Here is a 24,313-nt window from a genome sequence, read left to right as displayed (position 1 = left end):
AGGAGAGCAGCATTCCCAAAGGATGCATAGCAAAATACAGAGGAACCAGGAGGCAGGTCACCTTTCGAGTCGGGATAATCTCAGGATTAAAACGTTAGAGAGCAGGAGAAGTAGGGAGAGGGAGAGATACACGGAGATCGGGAGAGACAGGGAGAATAGAGAGAAATGGAAGCAGACGGATGGACACATTGTTTTCATCTTCTAGACTTCGTTTGAAGCAATTAAAAGGGAAAAACTGTGAGGATTTACAGCTATTTTAAGGAACGTTATAAGAGAATAATATACTAGTAAGACCCCATTTGGAAAATTGTGTAGAATGTTTGTCACCACATCACAGAAAACATATTGCTGCTCTGGAATCATTAGCTCAGTGACCACAGCCTGGCCAGAGAAACTGGACACAGGCAGACCTGGCTGCCCATGCCTGTCACATTCCCTACTGGGAAAACAAACTCAACAGAGCTGCAGTGTGATCTCCAGTCACAGCCCAAGGAACAGAGAGTGAGGCTTTTAAACTAATAAAATTAATAAATATTCTACATGGCGGTGAGATTTAAAAAATAAGAACGTGTCTGTAATTCTAAATATTTGCAATCGGTGCGCTAATTGCTATTGAATTTTTATCGCTGTGATTCGCCAGTCACGTCAATAAAGCTTGCTGAATTTGAATGAGATAATGGAGTTAATCCTCCCAGCCTCACCTTTACTCTGCCTTGAGAGAGAGAGAGAGAGGGGTGGGGGGGAGTGGGAGAGAGCTCTTCTCCTCTTGTGCACAGACTTTAAAGAGACGAGGAAGGAAGCAGTCAATACCAGCCACCAGGGAGGGAGAGAGGGGGAGAGAGAGGGAGAGAGGGATGGGATAAAAGGTTTAAATGGCTTTGAAGGAAGCACAGCGGGGGGAGCTGGGGGGATGACAGGAAACAAACAGCAGCCATTGCTCAGGGTGGAGGTGAGACGGAGAGCGAGGGGGGAACTCTGGCCAGAGGCCCAGCGTCCACACACCTGAAGGGAAGGACACACCCACACACCTGCCCTCGGAGGAGCTCAGACAGCTTTCTAATTGTTGTCATTTTTATCCAAACAGACTTCAACGCTGCTAAAGATGGGGATGTAACCAGGGCCTGGTGCAAGAGTACAGCAGCAGTGTCCTACCTAGGAATCGAACTCACACCAGTTCCAGTTTCGAACCCAGAGCACTGAACACGGCTCCACATGACAAAAACACTCCTTGGGAATAATCCCTCGTTCCAACCGCTGCCACCCCAGGGGAACTCAGACAGAGAGGGACCGTGACTCCAGGACTAATGTAGTTGCTGGTGTGGATCGCGCAGGCCAACGGATCAGAGGTCAAAGGTCAAAGGGCACAGCTCTCCGCCTCTCTGTGGTCGATTGCTCTAGACTGCTAGAAGCATGCTGTGGCACTGTTGCAGTTTTCACGGTCTGCATCAGTCTGCATGTCTCTCTGCGAGGTGCAACGACTTCATCGCGCCTCTACCGCTTTCAGGAGCAGTGCAGAACTGACCACTTAATTACACGATTGAACTACTGAGGCACTTAATTGCACCAACATGTCTACCTGCCCCCGCGTCCTCAGCAGCTAACAATTCCACGTCATGCCACTCTTCCAGTCCAGCTCCCTGTTCATTTAACTGATAATTAGCAGAATCAACATGGCAATTAGGTGCCAGTGGTATACATGTGCTCCAGTGGAGCGCACTGCACTCCAACGGCCCAGTGTTGACTGTGCTTGAACAGGAGGTCCTCCCCCCAAAAAAATTATCCTCCCCCTGATACCCCTCCCAGGCACTCCTCCTCTGTGGTGTGTTTTGGGATCGCGAGGAGAGGCCGGCAGAGTAGAAAACACGAATAAAAAGATCAGTGCAGTCCTCACCCGCTCACCCAGAAGGCCCTGAGGCACAGAGCAGTATTATACTGACACGCTGGAGAGCAATGAGCTCCGTGATTGATACAGAGGAGTGACGTCCCCATTGATCAGCCCCCGGTGGGCTTGCCCTCAGTGGGAGAGGAAGTGATACCCTCCTCTGTGAAGCCCTTTCGAATAATAATAATACCCAGCCTGAATCTGAGAGAGGTTGAGCACCGAGCATCAATAATCACCGTGCCATCAGCCCTAAAACAGACACAGATAATCAGCTTAGCACAGATCTCACCACACACTGATCTTCTCTGCAATAACACTGCCAGACACACCGTCCCAGAGAGTGGAGAGAGAGACAGTACAGACACACTGTCCCAGAGAGAGAGGAGAGAGAGAGACAGTACAGACACACTGTCCCAGAGAGAGAGGAGAGAGAGAGACAGTACAGACACACTGTCCCAGAGAGAAACACACTGTCCCAGAGAGAGAGGAGAGACACAGTACAGACACACTGTCCCAGACAGAGAGGAGAGACACAGTACAGACACACTGTCCCGGAGAGAGAGGAGAGACACAGTACAGACACACTGTCCCAGAGAGAGAGACGGAGGGAGAGAGAGGGATCAAGCAGTGTAACAGCTCAATGAACTGTTCAGCTTCAGATTCAGGATTTAGGACAGTGTGCGTACTCATCTCGAATCCACACTCCAAGTGCTGTATTTCCAGACCAGTCTTAGAGGAATCTCTAAGAAGGCTGTTGTGCTACTAGTCCTACTACTAGCTACTAGATGTTTTGAGCAGAGACCCCAGTAAGCATGTTCACATATTTCTATTCATTTATGCCATGTTACAGTATATATTATTAATGATCTCATTTCTACTGTTCATCCACAGTTTCTCACAGATGTGTTTTCTGAACTACACAGGCGTTCATGAGTTTGAGCAGATCCAGCACACTAATCCTTGTGATCTGCTGGTGAGCTGAGACCAGAGGGGAACTGATCGTGTGTTACAATCAGGTCACACACACACTCACACTCGCAGGCGGGTGTGTTTGCCTGTATGCGCAGGTTCATGGTGCGAGCAGAATTTGAAGCAGATGCATTAAGGAATTAAGAAGCACAGCGAGTAATTAATAATTACAGCGGTTAGGAACGAGACTGCGGGGCTCTGGGCACTGCTTGCCGTGAGGTGCAGCAGCTGTGTGGTTCTCCAGAGAGAAGCCAGCAGTGTTCAAAAACCTCGTTCTTTGCTTAACACAATAATTAGGCCATTACATCCACTTACTGTTCCCTGTGCAGTGAGGCTGTGTTAAGATCTGGAACAAGACATGACAACGAGCCTGAGAGTGAGACAGGGTAGTGAGACAGACTGAGAGTGAGACAGGGTAGTGAGACAGACTGAGAGAGAGAGACAGGCCCAGTGAGGGAGTGCAGTTTGAATCTAGAGAGCAGAGAGAGAGACAGAGGCAGACAGGCCTGGGCTCAGAGTGATGAAGAGCCTGGAGCAGCTGGCTTGATCAGTAGATTATCAGGGCAGTGATGGCAGCCAGACTGCCTGACCCAGCCTGTGAATCAGAGCGATATTCCACTCCATCAATCTCGTGCTCTTCCGCGTGACCCCGGACACCGGCTTCGAGAGGAGCCACGTACAGCACCAGCTGCGTACAGCGCACAGCAGTGGAGTTCGAGCTCCACGTCTAGAGTCAATTCCCAGCGCAGACTTCGAATCGGAAAGCACTGAAATAAAAGGGGATGGGATCAGGAACTCGGAGCCAGCGGTCAGCTGGACCGCTGTCACTGACCAGCACTCCCGGATCACTCTTCCTGCAGCCCTGTCGCATCTCCTCCTCGACCAGTCCGCTAGCCTGAGCTTTCCCCACACACTCAGCTGCTGCAGCATGACACCGATCCTGCGCGTTCCTGACACATTCGCTACTCCAGCTGGTCGTCACATACTGTACACACAGCAACACACACTCCGGGCCTCGGGAGTCACAGCGCCCCCTGCTCTCCTCTGTCAGGTTCACACTCAAAGAGCTTTGATTACAGTGCGTGTGCCCAAGGCAATAGCAATTAGCAAAGACATTTACACCAAAACGTATTAGCAGTAGTAGACCAGGAGTAGCAGTGGAGCAGCAGTAGTATTTGAAAGGCTCACTCTTCGTCCCTCAGGCTGTGACAGGAGGTCACACACTGGGCTGCAGCTCGGGAGAGTTTCCTCCTCCAGGAGGACTGGGAGCTGTTCTGATTCTGGCAGGTGTGGGAATTCTGGGATTAGATGTGTTATTTTAGGGAAGAGTGTCTGTCTAATCCCAGAGTATTTCTCTCACAGGAAGGACATCTGTGTCTCGGATTCTCCCTACTGGCAGAGGGAGCACTATCCTCTCTGTCCTCCCTGTACCTACAGCAACACCTGTGGCCTCACAGGCAGACTGTGTCAGTCTAGGGGTGACTGGCGGGTTTGAGGGTGCTGCGTCAGTCTCGGGGTGACTGACGGGTGTGGGGGTGCTGTGTGAGCCTCAGGGTGACACACAGAGGTGTGGGGGTGCTTGAGTCTCAGTGGGGGACGAGGTGTACAGTACAGGAGTCTAGTCAGACAGCAAGCCTGTTAGTGCATGTGAATAATTTCATGCTTTCCTCTCTCAGAAGACAGCCATCCACTGCTGCCAGTACTAAAACTGTTGCCAATACCTGTGCAAGCCTCAAGATTTTACCCTCTTTGTTTTTCTATTCTAATTCTGAATGTGTTGTTGCGGTTCAGTTCAGACTGATCGCTTCTCATGTGGAAATGCTCTGCGCTGCACTTGAAGAGTTTTCGATCAGGCGTTAATGGCTTTGGATTGGGCTTCCAAACTGCTTCCTGGAAACAGTTACAGTATACAAGTGCATTAACAGGCACCTGAGTGCCAAACACACATTTACAGATAGACATTTCTTGCACACACACACAGTGTGGATGTTTCTCCACCAGCAGACTAGCACGGGCTCACATGGACTGTGCTGTCTGTCCTCTGTGCAGACAGACAGACTGAACGCCAGAGAGACAGAAACTGAGTGTGTAATTTGTCTTCTAAGCAGACGTACATTGACTGTGCTGTGTGTCCTCTGTACAGCCAGGTACAGACTTGCAAGTCGATACTGTAACTAGACAGTTTGACACACAGACATGCAGAGAGACTGTTAAAGAGACAAAGATACTGCTTGTGTCGGCACTTATACAAGTTCCCTTCAGCACAGTAGACGTGCGAGCAGTTTAAAGACTATCTAGACACTTTAACAACCCTCTCACACGTAACGTATCCTGACATGAGCTGTTGGGAACAGTCGCCAAGCAAAGCTGAACCATAGCCTAGCCAGAGAGTGGCACAGCCGGAGACTGGCACAGCTGAAAAGTGGCACAGCAGGAGACTGGCACAGCTGAAAAGGGGCACAGCCAGAGAGCAGCACACACAGGCCCAGCCCACGTGTGGCACAGCCCATGACAACCGGCCAGCACTCCTGCTCTGTGGTCAGACAAGACAGCTGGCGCTCTGCCTGCTCGACAGGAAACAGAAGACTACATACAAATCTGGCCCTGCCCGGCCCAGCTGGGCTGGCAGATGAAAGTCAGCTCTCACAGACGCCGAGTCCAGCTGTCCTGACCCGGCAGGGGCCCGGGGCGGAGCCAGGTGACTGCGACCTTCACTGTGCTCCATCGGCTAGATTCAATGCCAGACACATTCCAAGCAACACTAAGTGTTGCTTTTGCCATCCCACCCCCAAAATACATGTATTTCTTTCGTTGAAATGAAAAAAAATACCCCAGTACCTTCCAAGGAGAAAGAAAAGGAGCTCTTTTCAGTCTAAGAGCTCATTGACGTACCCATGCACACTCGTCAGACAGCAGAGACGGGTGTCATAGAGGAAAACAGCTCATCTTCAGCATGAGCTCCTCTTTCAAGCCAAGTGAAAAACACGCAGCCCGTCCAGGCACTGCCCTCACAGTTCAGCAGAAAGCGGTGTAACACAATTCAGGACTCTAGGTGACCCCCTATTATTATATTCAAATACTACACACTCCATGTGTGAACTTGCAAAACGTGTCAAGTGTGTACCGTTTATGACACCTCAACTCAAGGTTTTTGAGATAAAATGAAGCACAATAATACAACATAAACAATAACATAACATAACGCAGAAACACAAGAACAGATAATTTAATACAAAAAAGAGTTGGGTTTAAAAGCTAATCATTCTATCATTGTCTTCTATCACGCCTATCCAGCTCCTTCCGCTGGTAAGAGCTAGCGATGCACAGACACAGGGAGAACATGCAAACTCCACACAGACAGCACCCCAGATCCAGAACTGATCTGACACTCCCATCCTGATAGGACCCACATTGCACATTGTTCTGTATGGAATATAGTGGTTTAGACTCCAGACATCTGTCTATTGAACCCAGACATCTCACAGCTACTTTGCTAAAAGCTCAAATTGGTCAAGAAAGGTCTCATTAAAGAAAACCATTGGCTAGTTTACGTATTAAAGTAAATTATTTGAACACTCCTTAAGGGACTCTTTATTTTCGCCTTTATTTTCTTGTCTCTTTTAAAACATCAAGATCCTAGAGAGTATACAGAGACAAACAAAAGTACATTAATCATGAGAATAAATGCATGTTTTTTTGTATCCATGTCTTTTAAAACTTTAGATTTTAAAAATATACAAACCAAATATACAAAAATACAATAGCTAGTCATGAGAACTACTATAATAACCATGAACTGGACCATCAATAAACACGCTTAGCCGTACTGTCACCAAAACAACAGAGCTGATGTTAAAGCTCTGGTCAGGGCATTCGACCTTCACCTATCCTTGGAACAGCCCACTAAAACTTGGTTAGTGCTGATTTCTAACTCCATCTCGCCCTGTTGAGAGCCGGACCTGTCTCCAGCAGAAGAGATCACTTAATGGGATTGATTATCCTCAGTAATGTACAATAGATCTGCAGGGCAGACAGGCACCAGAGAGAACCGGGGTCTTCAGTCCTGGTTCACCAGAAACAGCCGGTGTCCGGTTTGTGTAGACCTTGGTGTCCAGGCTAAATCTCACCGAGGGGTCGTCCAAGTTCCCCCTTAATTCACCGGACGCAGCAGTTTGTCTGCTGTGTGTTACTCAGGTGGGGGCTCTTGTTCTTGCTCTTGTTCTTGTTCTTACTGAACATCACTCAACACAAACTGTGCTGGCAGCTTCTGTCCGACACAAACGCAAGCACCACATCATTCACTATTGCTCGTTTATCAATAAGATCTGTCTGAAATCTGCAGACCACTGGTTTACTCCAGCAATCGGCGGGGCAGACAGTGGGGATATTCAAGGAGCTCGGCCAGGCGTTACCAGAAGCACGCTGGACAGGGTAAGGAGCAGTGAGAAGTGTTCTGAGTACGGACCCCCCACCCCACCCCCTGTCTGAACTTGTCTGTGACCCCGGGACTGAAAACCCCGCTCCCCAGTCTCCGGGACAGAATCCTCGAGGACTTCACTGGGGCAGCGGGGAGTTCAGCTGTCTGTCAGCTACAGAGCCAGAGTTTCTCCGGGCGCCTCCGACAAAAACAGATCAAAGGCCCAACTGTTCACCGCCGCTTCGTTATCTCGAGTAATTATAAACGCGCTCTCTCGGCTGCCCATGAACTGGGATCCGCCAAGCCGTCACTAACACAGCGACAGGAAGCACTGGCACTCCGACACGGAGAAGCCCCTCCAGCACACTCCACCACCAGCTTTCCTGACAACCACCTCCTTAATTGTTTAATTGACCATTAGCGGGCTCAATGGAGCAGCAGAGGAGCTGGTTGCACCAGACTGCACTGACGGAGAGGGCTGGGACAGCCCGTCAGCTGAGGAGCCACGCGGGACTGGACCTGTTAGTGACCGACAGGGCTGGAGGGGGTGCGGAACAAGCTGTCCAGCCCTGCCACCAAAGCTGATACCCTGGGGCGGCCAGCAGCCACACCACCCTGCGGCTCCCAGCTGGCCGCCCACTGGAGCTCAGCAGTGTGAGCCTGGCCAGTACCTGGAGGGGAGACTCCTGGGAAACACTAAGGCTGCTGCTGGAAGAGGTGTCAGTGGGGCCAGTAGGGGGCGCTCTCACCCTGCGGTCTGTGTGGGTCCTAATGCCCCAGTATAGTGACGGGGACACTATGCTGTAAAAAGGTGCCTTACTTCAGATGAGAAACTGAGGCCCTGACTCTCTTTGGTCATTAAAAATCCCGGGGTGTTTATTGAAAAGAGTAGGGGTGTTACCCGGTGACACACCCGGTCTCCGGGTCAAAGTTCCCCCCTGGCCTTTACCAGTCATGGCCTCCTGATAACCCCCCTCCCTGAACTGGCTCCATCACTCTGCTCTCCTCCCCACTAAGAGCTGGTGTGTGAGGAGCGGACTGGTGCATCATCCAGGTGGGGCTGCACACTGGTGGGGGTGGAGGGGATCCCCATGACCTTTAAAGTGCTTTGAGTGGAGTGTCCAGAAAAGCACAATAAAAGTGTAAGCAGTTATTATTATTCATTGTGAGAGCCTGGTTTCTATCAAGAAACTGCTGGGAGAGACGAACTGCTCAAGTGGCCTTACGGTCTCGGAGTAACGGGTCAGGTGGCAGATGTTTTCAACCAAAGGCATCTGCAGAGATAAGAGTGTGAACTGTGCATCAGCAATGCCTGAGCCTGAGACAGCTGACTCATCCAGGGCAGGAGAAGAAGCAGGTTCTGCAAGTCTGGAAGTCAGTTCGCTCAAGGTCACGCAGGCCAGACTCTAGATACTGCTGCAAAAGCACGTGTTCTAGAGGACCCAGCAGACCTCCGTGAGGTAAGTGGGATTTCACACACGGATGTGGCTCGAACTTCATGTGCAATATGAAGAACTCAAGGAACAGTAGGAACACAGGGATAAGAGAGTCAGAATCACAGTAGGTCTTTCTTACAAGCTGCTGGCTCTGCAGCATGTTCAGCATCACTTCCCAAGCTTGGCTGAGGCAAGTGACCTCACCTTAGGCATCAGTGCAGGAAGTCTGGTCTGTAGGTTATCACAAGACCCTGCAGCTGGTAAAACCTGGAACAGCTCAGGCTGCTGTGCAATGGGAGTCTGACTGCCATTCTTGGCTAAGCCACTCTCCCATGAGAAACGAAGCACAACCTATCGGCTGAAGGCTCACAGCAATGCCCTGATACAACCTCTAATGCCGTCAGACTAATGTGGAGACTTCAGTACGAACTCTTGAGTGCGGGAAGACCAAGCTGGCTACCTGCAAGAACAGCAGCTGAAGAGTGTGCTGAGCAGTGGGCCAGCTGGTCCAGGGCAGACACCCTGCGGGAGAGGGGATCTAGCTGCTGGGCTACAGCTCTTTATATCAAGCAAGCTGGAGTCGCACGAGTGAGCACAGAGGAGAAACGTGCCAGCTGACACAGTGAAGCACAGAGGTGTGCACACATACTCACACACGCTCACGCACAGACACACACATACATCCTCAGTGAGCTTTTTATGTAATGCACATGAACACACATACACACAAACACATGCATACACAAATACTGTAACACAAACACATTAATACTCAGACACACATGAAAAGTGGGCTTCATGTGTAATGATGCACATGCACACACACACACAGAAAAACAGAGAGACATTACTTTCCTGAACATAAGTGTGCTGTATAGACTGACTGAAATATTGTGGAATTTTAACTTTTACAATCTCCCTGAAGTTGCACTGTTTCTCCAGCACAGTGCAGGACAAGTTCAGCCAACTCAATGCTATCCTGGTTTACTCCTGTCCAGTCCAGTGCAGCCCAGTATATGAAAACCCAGAACAGCCCAGTGTACTCCAGCATCGTTCAGCACAATCCAGGCAATCCAGCCTAGTCCAGTCCAGATCTGCCTAGCTCACTCTAGCTCAATCCAGTCTAGCCCAGTACATCTTGGTCCAATACAGCTGATTCTTGCCCTGCCCAGTGCGTTCCAGTACAATACAGCATGTACTATATGAACACCAGCCCCTTTACCAGTCTAGGTTTATCCCAGTCTGTTCCAGGCATGGCTAACACATAGCCCACTCTTCTACCACACACAGCCTGGGCTTGATCCACACCAGACTAGAACAACTGCAACAGTCCGAAATGACACCGTGTAGCCCAATGAGGTCCAGCCCCCGCCCAGCTCGAAAACGGCTTAGCGGAAGGTCTCACTCATAGTAGTACCACCTAGCATGAAACCCCAAGTCATGGTTTCAGTTTCGTTCTCTTAACAGCACCTAGTGTGCACATGCATTGTGAGATCCCATCTAGAGAACAGGGACCCTTTTGCCAAAGTGTGAAGGCTGTATAACAAAGCAACGCCCATCAGGAGAATGTGGATGTGTTTGTTATCGATGTATTACAACAAACAAGGACAGATTTCTCCATCTACTTTCTAACCACTTCTTGCAATTCAAGGTAGCAGGGCAGAGGGAGCCTATCCCAGCAAGCAACGGGCACGCTGATGCCAGTCCATCACAGGGCACACACTGATACAGGCTCCCTCACACTCACACCAGGGCCCGTTTGCCCAGAGGCCAGGCAAGCCACCAGCATCTCTTTGCACGGTGGGAGGAAACCAGAGCAACTGGAACAAACCCTCTCAAGCACCGGGAGAACATGCAAACTCCACACAGACAGCACCCCAGGTCCAGGATCGAACCCGGGGCCCCAGCGCTGTGACCACTGCGCCGCCACGCCACCCGGATGGAAGGAGGAGGAGAAACGGCGGTCAGGGAGCCCCACTCCAGCTCGGCGGCTGGAGGGGGGAACGGGGGGGGAGAGCCGCTCCTACCTGTGACGGTCACCAGCATGGAGGCCACCAGGGGGCGGTTGTTGTCCAGCTTGCGGCTGAGGCGCAGCTCGCCGCTGGTGTGGTTGAGCAGCAGCAGGTTGAGGTCGTTGCCGCGGTCGAAGGAGTAGTACAGGTGGTCGCTGACGTCGGGGTCGCGGGCCGGCACCCTGCCGATCACCCCGCTGGGGAAGCTGTTGGAGCGGTTCGACACGAAGTTGTTGAAGACGATCTGGAAGTTCTGCAGGACCGGCCCGTTGTCGTTCTGGTCCACCAGCTTGATGCGCACGGTGGCGCGGCTGACCAGCGGCGCGGAGGTGGCCTGCACCACGATGGCGTACTCCGAGCGCGCCTCGTAGTCCAGGTCGATGAGCGTGGTGAGCTCCCCGGAGAAGATGTCCATCTGGAAGATCTCGGGGATGTTGCCCTCCACGATCTGGTACATGATCTGGGCGTTGGGCCCCTCGTCGGGGTCGGTGGCGGTGATCTGGGCCACGACGGAGCCCACAGCGCTGTTCTCCTTCACGAAGACCTGGAAGTCGTCGGCGGGGAAGACGGGGGCGTTGTCGTTGACGTCGAGCACCGTGACCTGGATGTGGACGGGTGTGCGCTGGGGCGGGACGCCGCGGTCCACGGCGTAGGCGGTCAGCTCGTAGAAGGGCACCTCCTCGCGGTCCAGCCGCCTCACGGTGCGCACGATCCCCGAGGTGGGCTCGATGGTGAAGTCGCCGTCGCCGTCCTCGCCGTTCTGGAAGGTGTACTGCACGCGGCCGTTGGCGTGCGCGTCGCGGTCGGTGGCGGAGATCTGCAGCACGCTGGTGAAGGGCGGGGCATCCTCGCTCACTGTGCCCTGGTACCGCGGGCTCAGGAACTGCGGCGCGTTGTCGTTGACGTCGTTGACGTTCACCTCCACGTAGGTGGTGTCGGACTTCTGCGGGATGCCGTTGTCGCGCGCCGTGATGGCCAGCGTGTAGGTCATCTGGTCCTCGTAGTCCAGCTCCGTCTGCAGGGTGATGGCGCCCGTGGCGGGGTCGATGCGGAACTGCGGGATGTTGTCCTCCAGGAAGTAGGTGATGCGGGCGTTCTCGCCCACGTCGTCGTCCGTGGCGCTGATGACCACCACGGTGCTGCCGGGCGGCCGGTCCTCGTTCACGCTGACCGAGTAGTGCGCGCTCTGGAACACGGGCCGGTGCGTGTTGGCGTCCGTGATGTTGACGTGCACCTGGCAGGTGTCGTGCAGGGTGCGGTCGGAGGCGGTGACCGTCAGCACGTAGCGCCGCTCCTGCTTGTAGTCCAGCGGCAGCGCCAGCGTCACCAGCCCCGCCCCGCCCTGCGTGCTGATGGCAAAGCGGTTGCGCGTGTTGCCGCCGGTGATCTGGTAGGTCACGGCGCTGTTCACGTCGCGGTCCACCGCCGTCACGCTCACCACGCTGGTGCCCACGGCCGCGTCCTCGTTCAGCCGGATGAAGTACTCCCTCTGCACGAACTCGGGCCGGTTGTCGTTCACGTCCATCACCGTGATGGTCACGCTGGCGGAGGCCGAGAGGGGCGGCGCGCCGTAGTCCCGGGCCTCCACCACGAAGGAGTAGTGCTCCACGCTCTCGCGGTCCAGCGCCGAGCTGACCGCCAGCCAGCCCGTGGCGCTGTTGATGGCGAAGGGCGTGTCCGGGCCCGTGCCGCTCAGCTTGTACTCCAGCCGGGCGTTGTCGCCGGCGTCCGTGTCGATGGCCTGCACGTGCAGGATGGAGTGGCCGACGGGCGCGCTCTCCAGGACCGACACCTGGAAGGGCGTGCTCACGAAGATGGGCGCGTTGTCGTTGACGTCGGTCACCTGCACGCTCACGATGCCCGTGTTGTTGGAGAGCGGCGGGCGCCCGTTGTCCTGCGCCCGCACCCGCAGGGTGTACTCGCGCTCCGCCTCGAAGTCCAGCGGCGCCACCACCTGGATCTCGCCGGTGACGCTGTCGATGGAGAACTGGCCGCGGCTGTTGCCGCTGATGATGTTGTAGTGCACCACGGCGTTGCTGTCCTTGTCGCGGTCGGAGGCGCTGACGCGCAGGATCTCCGAGTGCGGCCGCACGTCCTCGCGCACCTGCGCCACGTAGCGCTTCTCGCCGAACTGCGGCACGTTGTCGTTCTCGTCCAGCACCGTGATGAAGACCTCCACGCTGGCCGAGCGCGGCCCGGGCTCCTTGCCCTGGTCGCTGGCCTCCACCACCAGCGCGTAGCGCTCCACGCTCTCCCGGTCCACGGGCCCGCGCGTGGTGATGAGGCCCGAGCGCGGGTCGATCTCGAAGGCGGCCCGGCCGGCCGCGGAGGCCCCGCCCACGAAGCGGTAGCGGATGTTGGCGTTGGGGGGGGCGTCCAGGTCGGTGGCCCGCAGCTGCAGGATGGGGTACCCCTCCTCCACGTTCTCGCGGATGGTCTCGCGGTACTCGCCCTGCTCGAAGACGGGGCTGTGGTCGTTGCGGTCGGACACGGCGATGGCCACCATGGTGGTGCCGGACAGCCGCGGGGAGCCGCGGTCCAGCGCCGTGACCCGGAAGTAGTGCAGGTCCATGTGCTCGCGGTCCAGCACCTTGGTGGTGGTGATGAGGCCGCTGTCCGGCTGGATGTGGAAGTAGTCCATGGATCGGCTGTTCATCAGGGGGGCCATGCTGTAGGCCAGGCGCCCCGCCTCGCCCGCGTCGGGGTCCTGCGCTGCCATGGCGATCACCGAGGTCCCGGGGGGCTGGTTCTCTGCCACCTGCACCTGGTAGTTGTACTGAGGGAAGTGGGGGTGCCGGTTGGCGGCCCTGCGAGGCCGGGCCCCCCTCTGCCCCCGGCCCTCGCCCTCGCCCTCGCCCTCGCCCTCGCCCTCGCCCTCTCCCGGCCTCCCCCGGCCGGCTCGCTCCCGGCAGGACGGGTCAGGGTCGGAGCCGTTGGCCCGCAGCAGGTCCGAGCGCGCCGCCGCCCCCTCGCAGCCTCCAGCGCAGCTCCGCAGCCGGGGATCGACACTGGGCCCCGGCGGCTCTGCGCCTCCCGGGAGGCCTTTGGCATCGTTATGATTATTAGGGCTGTGGCGGTTGTTGTTGTTGTTGTTGTTGTTGTTGTTGTTGTTCGCGTTGGCCTGTATCAGCCAGCTCTTCGCTCCCCACAGCGCCCCGGCCGGGCCCGAGAGGGGAGCTGTCCCCTCCACGCGTGGTGCTGAAACCTGCTCGGGCAGGTCCCGTCCGGGAGGCGCCGTGCTGTGAAAGGAGCCGGCCGAGGCGGCGGCAGGGGCGGGAGACGCGCTGGCGGCGGCAGGAGAGGCGGCTGCCGCCCCGGCTCGGAGAAGGGCGGCGGCGGGAACAGCTCTCCTAGCTGCAGGGCGAGTGGCCGAGCTCGCCGCGCTCCTGTCGCCCGGGGTACTCACGGCCGGCCGGTCCCGGAGACCCGTCCAGCGGGGAGGCTGCTGCCCGGGTCCCGGCCTCTCGCTTCCACGCCTCCGTGCGCCGCTGGGGTCCGTCCTCCGTGGGGCTGCCACGCCACGGGTCGCCAGAGCCGTCCTCTCTCGCCGCACTCTCCCTCCCCCGGACAAGCGGGCCTCTTCGCCCTCCTCCGGCGACCTGAGCCCCGCTGCCCGCCCGCCGGGAGGCCGCCGGGGAGCGCAGGCCGCCGGGGCACACCACGGTGCCGGGTCCGCTCCTCCAGCGCCGCGCCGCCCCTGCCGGTCCGCGCCCCGGGTCAGAGGACGGAGCTCCCGGACGTCTCCTTCGCCCGCCTGCGTCTCCCTGCCGTCCCGTCTGCGGGGTCGCGGCGGGTACCACCCGGCGCTCGGGGATCCCCGGTCGTAGCGGCCGGGGCGGCGGCTGCAGTGTGGGATCTGCAGGGGTGTCGGGTCCCCCCCGCCGGCGTCGGCAACATCCCCGGGGCACCGGCCGTGAGGGCAAGAGCTCCCGGTATCCAGTCCGCCGCCGAGGAGCGCCCGGGCCGGCTGGGGCAGCTGGGGCAGCAGGTGCGCTCCTGCCCCTCGCCGGGGCCTCTTCCTGCCGCCTGGCCAGGTGTCCGCAGCTGGCCAGATGTCGGGGTGGCCCCTCTCCCCCTCTCCTCCGCCGCTCCCCGCGCACGAAAGGGTTAAGTCGCCCGGGTCTCCGCGCACCCCCCGCCGGCCGCCGGGGCCCCAGCCGGCCCCTGGACTCCCTCCAGCGGGGGAGCGGGCGGCCAGCAGCGGCGTCCGCCCCGGACCGTCCGCCGTCCCGTCCCCGGCCAGCGCCGCCGACACCCCGCAGCGGGCGGCCCCGGGGGCGGGGAGGAGAGCGGGGGTCCGGCGGCCGCCCCCGGCCTCCTTCCCTGCGCGGTCAGCGAACAAAGGGATGGTGATGAGCAGGAGCAGGAGCGGAGAAGGCAGGCTGTGCCCCAGCAGCAGTGCAGCCATTAGTGTGCTCGGATCCTTCCTCTTCCTCTCTCCGTCTCCCTCCGTGTCTCTCTCTCTGCCTTCCCTGGCTAGGCGGCCAGCTCCACCGGCCCGGCCCCGCTCCTTCCCCCGTGCTCCCCGGTCTCGCCCCCGGCCCCGAAAGCTCGCATTTACACGCTGCGCTCGGTAAAAGGCTCGGGCTCCGGTGTCAGGGACGTGGCACCGCTCTTTCTTCGCTCTCCTTTTCATTCATCTCAAACATGGCTCTCAGCAGACCCCAATGGTTTCATCCATCCTCCCGCTACACTCCCTTCTCACCCCCCCCCCCCCCGCTCCATTCATCCCCTCCCTCACCCCCCTCCTCAGGATGAGAGAAGAGGGAATGGTTCGGCCCGGCGCGCATGCGTCCTCCCCCCTCCTGAAGCCCCTGCCGCCATGTCCACTGCTGGCAGGCGGCCGCTGTCGGCCGAGCGGGTATTCTCTTATTAAGGGCAGTTCTTATGAATGGAAAACTGGCTTTCCGTGGCTTACTGCCCCTTATGTGTGAAGGGGGAGGCAAAGCTCGCAATTAATCGAATCCAAATCCGCCCCCCCCAAAAAAAAATCTTAACAGTGCATCATTTTTTATTGTTTCGGGTTATATAAAAATATATTTTTTTGCCCCCATTGCGTCTATCTGGCCGGTGAGAGCGGGGTGTGAGCGGGACTTCTTCCGCCAACTGCTGCCTGTTATGTAATGCCGGGGAGGGCGCGGTGGGGTTCGGGGGTCACGTCGCGAACAGCGGACGGTATCAAAGCGATGAGTCTCGCCCAGCCCCCCCCATACACACCCACACCTTTCCTTGTTTGCCGTGTCCGTGCTGTCTCTCCTCTCTGTCCCTAGCCTTGGCGATATGTCTAACGCTTTTCGAGTGCGCATGGTCCACGCCAATATACACATATATTAAATACATCTGCTGTATGTAAAATACATCTCTCCTCTTTTCAACAATAGGGATACATCTATTGTTATAAGAGAAGCCAACGCAGAAGCAGGACGCGGTCGCCACAATGCTTCTGGTGCAGAGGTGGACAGAGGGCTGGGCAGCCCAGCGGCCGTGGGCCAGGGTCCGGTGCCTGTGTCACGGGCTCCTCCTGGGCCGAGCTGGCCCGCCCGAGTACACGAGGACTGGCCGCGGGAAATATCGGATCGGTGGGCCGCCTGTGAGCTGGCCCTTCTGTGCACCAAGGGTGGTGGGAGCATGGGACAAGCTGACCAGCCAGTTCAAGGAACCTCTGGATCAGATCCCAGCAACGCCAAGTGACCTCGCCAGTGTGAAGTGTGACCCCCTCTTTGGGTGGGGGGGGGCTGTGCACCCACGGAGCAGCCCTGTGGGCGTGGGAAGGAACCGGCGGACTCCACACGATAGGTACCATCGGGCAGAACCGAACCCGGGACCCCAGAGCTGGAAGGCGGCCACAGTAGCCAGCCGGTCGGACCGGTTTCTCTCCGGCGGGGCCCCCGTGCTCTCGGCAGGCAGGCCTCACTCACGCGCGACACCAGGAGACGGTTGCCATGGGAACGGGGGGAACGGGGGTCCTCTCCGTCCTCGCTGGATGGAGGTCCCCCCCGCCCCCCGCTGGAGGGGGGTGGGGGTCGCGGTTGAGTGGATTTCGGAGGCTCGGTGCCTAAAAGAGGCTTTTTTTTAAAAAAATAAAAGCGTCTGTAGTAACGGAGCCGGGGCCCCACTCACCTCACACACCCACCCCCCCTCCTGCCGCTTCCTCACTCAACACACACACACACACACACCCCACCCCGCTCTGTTTTCTGCCACCGCCCCCGCGGCTCGGCGCCAGGTGGTAGCGGCCGGTGCCCATCTGGCTGACGGGAGGGCGGTGCGGTAATATGTTTCCCAGCAGCGGAGAAGGGGTGTTTATTCAGGGGGGGGGAGAGAGCCGGGGGACGAGAGGGGCGAGAGAAACGCGTGAATGGCAGGCGGCCGCCTTTTGTTGTATCGACACACACACCGCCGTGCGGAGAGGGAGGGAGAGAGAGAGACGGTTCCTTTGCCGAAAGAGAGCGAGGAAGGAGGACTGGTCAGCTCAGGTCTCCTTCCCGTCCGCTGTGGCTCTCGGCCTGCCCCCCTCCTCCTCCTCCTCCTCCTCTCCTCTCTCCCCGCGCGGCTCCGGCCTGCCACGGGAGCGGCGTGTGTCTTGCGCGCGATTGTGCCCCCCGTGGGTCGCCTCACACGCGGGCATGGAGGGGTCACTCGTCCGCCAGGCCCCGTCGGTCTCCGTGTCCCTGTGTCTGTCGGTGTCCGGCCGTGTGCGTGTCTCCGTGTGTCCCGTCCCATAAGACACGGGGACAGCCGCTACAGAGTATGTTCCTCTGTGGTTAAGAGCAGCAGCACCTGTTTATGTTTCCTTGTGTGTAATCTGTATGTCTGCCTGTGTGTGTAGTGTGTAAATTTGCTTGTGTGTGTGGAGGCTGTATGTCTGCTGGTGTGTGTGTGTGTGGATTCTGTCTTCTCTTGTGTGTGTGTGTGGAGTCTGTATGTCTGCTGTTGTGTGTGTGTGGAGTCTGTCTGCTCTTGTGTGTGTGTGGAGTCTGTCTGCTCTTGGGTGTGTGTGTGTGGAGTCTGTCTCCTCGTGTGTGTGTGTGTGTGTGTGTGTGTGTGTGTGGAGTCTGTATGTCTGCTGTTGTGTGTGTGTGTGTGGAGTCTGTATGTCTGCTGTTGTGTGTGTGTGTGTGTGTGGAGTCTGTCTGCCCTTGTGTGTGTGGTGTGTGTGTGTGTGAATTTGACATTCCCGGGTAACACAGCCAGACCAGATGTGCCCAGCGGAGTCACACAGCTCCTCTCCTGGAGAGCAGGAACTGCCCCTGCCTGGGGAGGAAGTCACCCAGATACCCCACCCCTCTCCCTCCCCTGAGCTGGGCGGGGAGGGGGGCAGCGGGATATCATTGGCGAATTGGAAACGGTGCAGAATGTGATTATTTTGCTGCAGGCTTCCCAGCTGTCGGGCCGAGGGGGGGCTGGTGCAATTTAATTAGTCTTCTCCCCCCTCTTCCAGCGCTCATTACAGAGCTTCTCCCCGGGCACTCTCCCACGCGCTCAGACCCTTCCTGCACTCTGGCACTCTGGCCCAGACATCGGCCCCGGGCCAGTCCGGTCCAGTCCAGTCCAGACATCGGTCCCAGACATCGGTCCCGGGCCAGTCCAGTCCGGTCCAGACATCGGTCCCAGACATTGATCCCGGGCCAGTCCAGTCCGGTCCAGTCCAGACATCGGTCCCGGGCCAGTCCAGTCCGGTCCAGACATCGGTCCCAGACATTGATCCCGGGCCAGTCCAGTCCGGTCCAGTCCAGACATCGGTCCCTGGCCAGTCCAGTCCAGTCCGGTCCAGACATCGGTCCCAGACATCGGTCCCGGGCCAGTCCGGTCCGGCCCAGACATCAGTCCCAGACATCGGTCCTGGGCCAGTCCAGTCCGGTCCAGTCCAGACATCGGTCCTGGGCCAGTCCAGTCCGGTCCAGACATCGGTCCCAGACATCGGCCCCGGTCCGGTCCAGCCCAGGCCCGTGCCGCAGATGGCTGGCCGGGGACAGCCGGTCCGGTTAGGGCTTTTCCACGGCTCGCTGCCTCTGAAGAAGCACAGACTCATCAACGGGTCAGACTAAAAGTCGCTCAAGAGGCGCAGAGCTGGTGGGCGTTCAGAAACGTCCAGTCTGGTCCAATCCGGTCCGGAATCGTTCGGGTATAACTGGGGACCAACTAATCACCATGGAAGCAAGAAGTGGGGGTCATAACAAGAAGAGGGGCCTAGGTAGAGGAGCTCACTGCTCCAGTAACATGATCTGCCCTGTAAACGGGCACCAGCCTCACCTGCTCTGGGTTCAAGCACCAGTGCTGACGGCTGACCTGCTCCAGCAGGTGGGAGCTGAGCCGGGCCTGAGGGTCTGGAGCTGCAGCAAGATCCGGAGCCCAGACACACGGGGGACAGCTTCTTCCACCAGCACCAGGACGCCCCCTTCTCAATCTGCTAGTGCCACAACTCTGTCTCTCCCGCCTGCGAGTGGAGCTGCGCTTGTGTGGAGCAGAGAGCAGCAATAATAGACTGGAAGCCAGTGGGAATCCTCATGAGGGCGGCAGCACCAGCGTCTGTGTGAGAGCGCGCGTGTGTGTTTATAGGAATGCATGCGTGTGGATGTGTGTTTATTTGAATGCACGTCTGATCCATGTGTGGTTCTGTTTGTTTGATTGCAAGTCTGTACGTGTGCCTTTATTTGAATGCATGTCTGTATATGTGTGTGTGTGTCTATTTGAATGCATATCTGTACATACGTGTGTGTTTATTTGAATACATGTGTGTACACCTGGGTGTGCTAGGAGGAGAAAGCCGCTGTTACCCAGAGCCCCACCGCTGACCCCGAGCAGCTCTGCGCCTGTGCTCACAGTCCGCTCATTTAGCTCTGACCGAGCTGCTCTGACAGGGGCAGGCAGGGGCTAACGGCCCCAGGGGGGCTATATTTCTCAGGGGGAGGGTGTGAGGGAGAGGGGGACCGGCGGAGGACAGGGGGCACAGCTGAAGGCAGTGCAGTCAGCGGTCTGCAGGAAGGCCCACTGGAGCGACAGCCTGTGTCACCAGCCTTTCGCACAGCCTACTGTACCTGAGGATCCTGGGCTTGTGCTTCTCGCCAGGGCTTCTGAAACTGTGCAAACAAGTTCGGAATTTTACTGTGAAATAGAACAGCTCTCGGGGATGGGGGGGCTCAGAGGGAACGGGAGAATCAGGGATACAAGGGGGATACGGAAGGAGGGAAGGAAGGGAGGGAGAATGAGTGCGCTGGTCAACCCCCTCGGTGAAGGCGCTTGGATTCCGGAGCGGGAGGAGAGAGGAGCCGGGCGCTGACCTTCCCGGATGGAGGGATGAGCACTCTCTGGGCCGGGAGAGGGGCGGGACAAGGAGGGGTTACTGAGCCCGGTGGCGCAGGTCTTACAGTAACGAGATAGAGAGCTTTAGTGTCAGATAGGGATGATCTGTGTTTAGCGGGATTATGTTAATCACCCTGGCTCGGTGGCGGGGGTGGGAGAATAATGCCCCAGCCTCCTCACCCTCACACAGCCAGCACAGCAGTGGCAGGGCTGGTGCTCCGCGGGACAGGGCAGGGGTGACAGCTGCTGCAGAAAGCCCAGAGCTCCTGACGGACAGAACTCCCTCTCGCTCTCCTGCCCCCCTCCCTCTCCACTGCTCTTTGTTCCTCAGTAGGACTCGTTTATTCATATCCGTCCTCCTGATGGAGACCCCCTCCCCAAGAACACACACATGGGCGTTTAGACCAGAGTCACTGAGCTCTCCTGGGCTCTGCTGACCTCCTTCAGCTGCCCCCCCACCTCAATTTCTCCCTTCTGTACGGCCCTGCTGTTAAAATATTCTGCATCTTTCTCTCCCCTCCTGCCGCACGGACTCATAATAGTGTCCTCCTCTCTCTCCCTCCTCTGTTCTCTTCCTCCACTCTTCTGTCCTGCTCTCTCCCTCCCCTGTCCTCCACTCTCTCCTCTGTTCTCTTTCTCCACCCTCCTGTCCTCCTCTCTCTCTCCTCTCTTCTCTCTCTCCCTCCCCTGTCCTCCTTTCTCTTTCTCTCCCCACCTGCCTCACGGACTCGTAATACTGTCCTCCTCTCTCTCCCTCCTCTGTTCTCTCTCTCCACTCTCCTGTCCTCCTCTCTCCCTCCTCTGTTCTCTCTCTCCACTCTCCTGTCCTCCTCTCTCCCTCCTCTGTTCTCTCTCTCCCTCCCCTGTCCTCCTTTCTCTTTCTCTCCCCACCTGCCTCACGGACTCGTAATACTGTCCTCCTCTCTCTCCCTCCTCTGTTCTCTCTCTCCACTCTCCTGTCCTCCTCTCTCTCCCTCCTCTGTTCTCTCTCTCCACTCTCCTGTCTCTCCCTCCTCTCTTTCAGTCATGAGAGCACAAGAAAGGTGACAGACAAGAGGAGCCATTCAGCCTGTCCTGTTCGGTAGTTAGTAGTTCATTGGTCTCAGGGCCTCACCCAAGCTGTTTCCTGAAGGAAACTGGCGAATCGGCTTCAACAACATGGCTGTGTAGCTTGTTCCAGACTCCCACAACCCTTTGTGTACAGACGTGCCTGCTGTTTTCCAGTCCCTGTCCCCTTGTACTCAGTTGTATTATACCCTCCTCACTCACTCTTTTCAGCCTTCATTTCCTGTCTCACATCAATGACACCTCCTGTCGATCACTGAATGAACACTCAGTCATCTAAGCAAGTAGCTGTTAAGAACTTCTTTTGAATGAACGTTTGTTTAGATTCAGGTTGCCAAGAGTTGGGTTCACAGATGCCTAAAAGTATTATCTTAATTATAAGCAACTGGAGTTAATTTGGTTTAAAATTAATCAGTGCCTTAAAAAATAAATAATTTACATTAGATTTGGATGTGCCTTCAAACAGTGTTTTACTGTGAGCTTGACTGTTGATACTACACTGCTTGTGTAAGTTAAATCTACATTTTAAATGCTGAAGAAGTATTACATTTGTGCCCAAAAATTCAAATTAAGCACAAGTTCCCCATCTAGTGAAAATGTATAGTACTGCAGGCAAACCTGAGCTAGTAGCAGTCTGTATTTAAGCAGAGTAAACAATCAGGGAAAATATCTCCTTGTCTTCCACCACACAATTCATAGGGCCAGAGAGAGTGAGGCAGTGTGGGACAGTGGGTAGAGCCGAGAGAGAGGGAGGCAGTGTGGGACAGTGGGTAGAGCCGAGAGAGAGGGAGGCAGTGTGGGACAGTGGGTAGAGCTGAGAGAGAGGGAGGCAGTGTGGGACAGTGGGTAGAGCCGAGAGAGAGAGGCAGTGTGGGACAGTGGGTAGACCGAGAGGGAGAGGCAGTGTGGGACAGTGGGTAGACCGAGAGGGAGAGGCAGTGTGGGACAGTGGGTAGACCGAGAGGAAGGTAAGAGCAGTACTACTCAATGAACTAAGAACACGAGGGGAGAAAACAATGAAGGGATGAAGGCTGCAGGCAGCCTCCTTTCCCCCAGAGCCCAGGTCTGGAAGCCGAGTGAAAAGCACCCCTCCTGCGCAGGGAAATTACTCAGCTAATAACGTACAGGAGGCCCAGGGTACTGACAGGGTAATAACATCATTAATTTTTCATAGACCAAATTAAAAACTCCTGGAAACAGCAGTCATTGGAGTCCTAGGGGCAGAAATAAGTAAAAGACTGTGTGTGTGTGTGTTCGGTGTTGATGCAGTGTGGGACAGTTAAAACTGAGAGAGGAGAGGGACAGCAATTTCAACAAATTCCAAAAACGCAATCTCTTGCACACACAGGCTATTTTATTATTACGGAGTTTTATGAAAATACATTTTTCCATCTTATTTCTTCCCCTCTCCATCTTTATACATTTTTTAATACTTTGGATTTTTTAACTGGGAAAATATACTGTAATTCATCAACACCACCCACAGGCATCTCCGTTAACAACGCGTCAGCGTCTTTTCAGGGAAGGAAAGGGTGACAAGGCGGGGGAAAGGCACAGTATAGGACGCAGGTTTGCACACGCAACCACAACTGTGCTGGCCAACATGCAACTAACACGCATGTGCACACACGTGAGCAGCAGCACAGGTGAGGTCTGCTCTGCTCCTTAACACAGGACCAGCTCTGTCATTGTTTCATCAAAGCGAACTCTGTAATGTCCTTGCAGGGCACAGATTTTCCTCAATGAAAAATTCACGCCCACTTCCCTCTGTCTCAAAGTACAGTATGGCCATGGCAAACATTTCTAAGGTGCGAATTTACCCAGAGATCCTCTGGCAAATCTAGCAGAGAAGTTAAACCCGGAGCACGAGAGGCTCTGGGCAGCCCCGAAAGCTCCAGAAGGACATTTTACACAGCAGCAGCACTGGACCCGTTTTAACTCCAAAGCCCTCTCAACTACAAACACACCCCTCCCAGCCAGAGGCTCCAACCCAAACTCGCTGCCTTTGCTCCGTCTCGGTGAAAGGGTGGAGTCGCGCCAGCGTGTCAGGAGTCGGGATTGGTGCTGGGGACAGCTGGGCATGGAGAGGGCCGGAGCTGTAGAAGGGCGGAGAGCGTTAGCAGAGCCCCAGCGTTACACCTCGAAGATGAGACTCTTGTCTGCCCAACTGAAGAGTGACCCTCTGGATAGGTTAGAGGTTAGATGTTAGAGGTTAGAGGTTAAAGCTCAAAGGTCACTGGTCAGTGCACAGGACGAGGGATTGGGGGATGATTAGCTTGGACCTTGACCACAAACTTTAGCCTTTGCCATCGGGGGGGGGGGGGGGGGGAGACGGGGATTGTAGAAGTTGTCTCATGCTGACTTGTCCAATGTTTTTTCTGTAAGACTTGCAGCTGGCCCCTCTGAAATTTGTCAGGCACTCAGATTGATTCACGAATGGCACAACAACAGCAGAGAGCTTGTCGGGGGGGTAAAGCAGGTATGAGCCAGCCAGGGCTCTTGAATTTTGGAGGACGCAGCACCTCCTGCAACACAGAGCGACATCAGGGAGACCCACGACGACACACCACCCCCAGACCCACCCTTCAGGAGCCCCGGAGCTGTCAGAGTCTCGAAAGACGAGGGCCAAGACGAGAGACCAGGCCGACTCCTGACAGGAAGACACAGACGCCCGCTGGAACTCTCCGATGACCAGTCCCCACCAGAGAGCGTCCCACCCTCACCCCCTGCAGCATGGGGGATGCCCAGGACCGCACTGCACCGCCCTGGAGAGGCGACCTGAGAATCGCACACAGCCCAGCCATCCGTCTCCATCCGATCGTTCGTGTTTCACCACTGTCAAGGCAGCACAAGCAGCTACTGGGTCAGACACTTAAGAAAATATATTAAAATAAATATATATATATACGCCGTTTAGCTTTTTCAAGTGTGGCGCTGGCACTGCATTGCTGAGATGAGGCTGCCAGTTGCTCACGTACAGCAGGGGGGCAGGAGAGGATTCTGGGAGCTAGGGGAGAAGGAAGGGAGGGAAGGGAGGCAGCAGGAGAGGGAGACAGGAAGAGAACGAGGAAGAGGAGGAGAGAGAGGAAGGAGGAGCTGGACCTCCTGCATGCTGCTCTGCAGTAAAGGTTTTGCGATCCACCCCGTCTCTCTTCCCATCGTCTTCGCCTCCCTTCTCCCTCCTGCTCGGCTGTCTCTCCTCCTCCTCCTCCTCCTCCTCCTCCTCCTC

General features: G+C 56.4%; 1 protein-coding gene across 4 annotated transcripts in view; it reads right to left on the bottom strand.

Moving 5' to 3' along the window:
- Positions 1-15,413, bottom strand: part of celsr3 (cadherin, EGF LAG seven-pass G-type receptor 3) — a 58,790-nt gene extending 43,377 nt beyond the window's left edge. For all 4 annotated transcript variants that reach the window (XM_069189578.1, XM_069189580.1, XM_069189579.1 and 1 more), the window contains exon 1: positions 10,732-15,413. In XM_069189578.1, the coding sequence (XP_069045679.1) occupies positions 10,732-15,352 (4,621 nt within the window). In that variant the 5' untranslated portion in view covers positions 15,353-15,413. The remainder of the gene's footprint in view (positions 1-10,731) is intronic.
- Between the last annotated feature and the right edge of the window lie 8,900 nt (positions 15,414-24,313).

This window comes from Lepisosteus oculatus, chromosome 4, assembly GCF_040954835.1.
Source record: "Lepisosteus oculatus isolate fLepOcu1 chromosome 4, fLepOcu1.hap2, whole genome shotgun sequence".
NCBI lineage: Eukaryota > Metazoa > Chordata > Actinopteri > Semionotiformes > Lepisosteidae > Lepisosteus > Lepisosteus oculatus.
The sequence above is the reverse complement of the archived record's forward strand: the minus strand, read 5'-3'. Positions and strand labels throughout refer to the sequence as shown.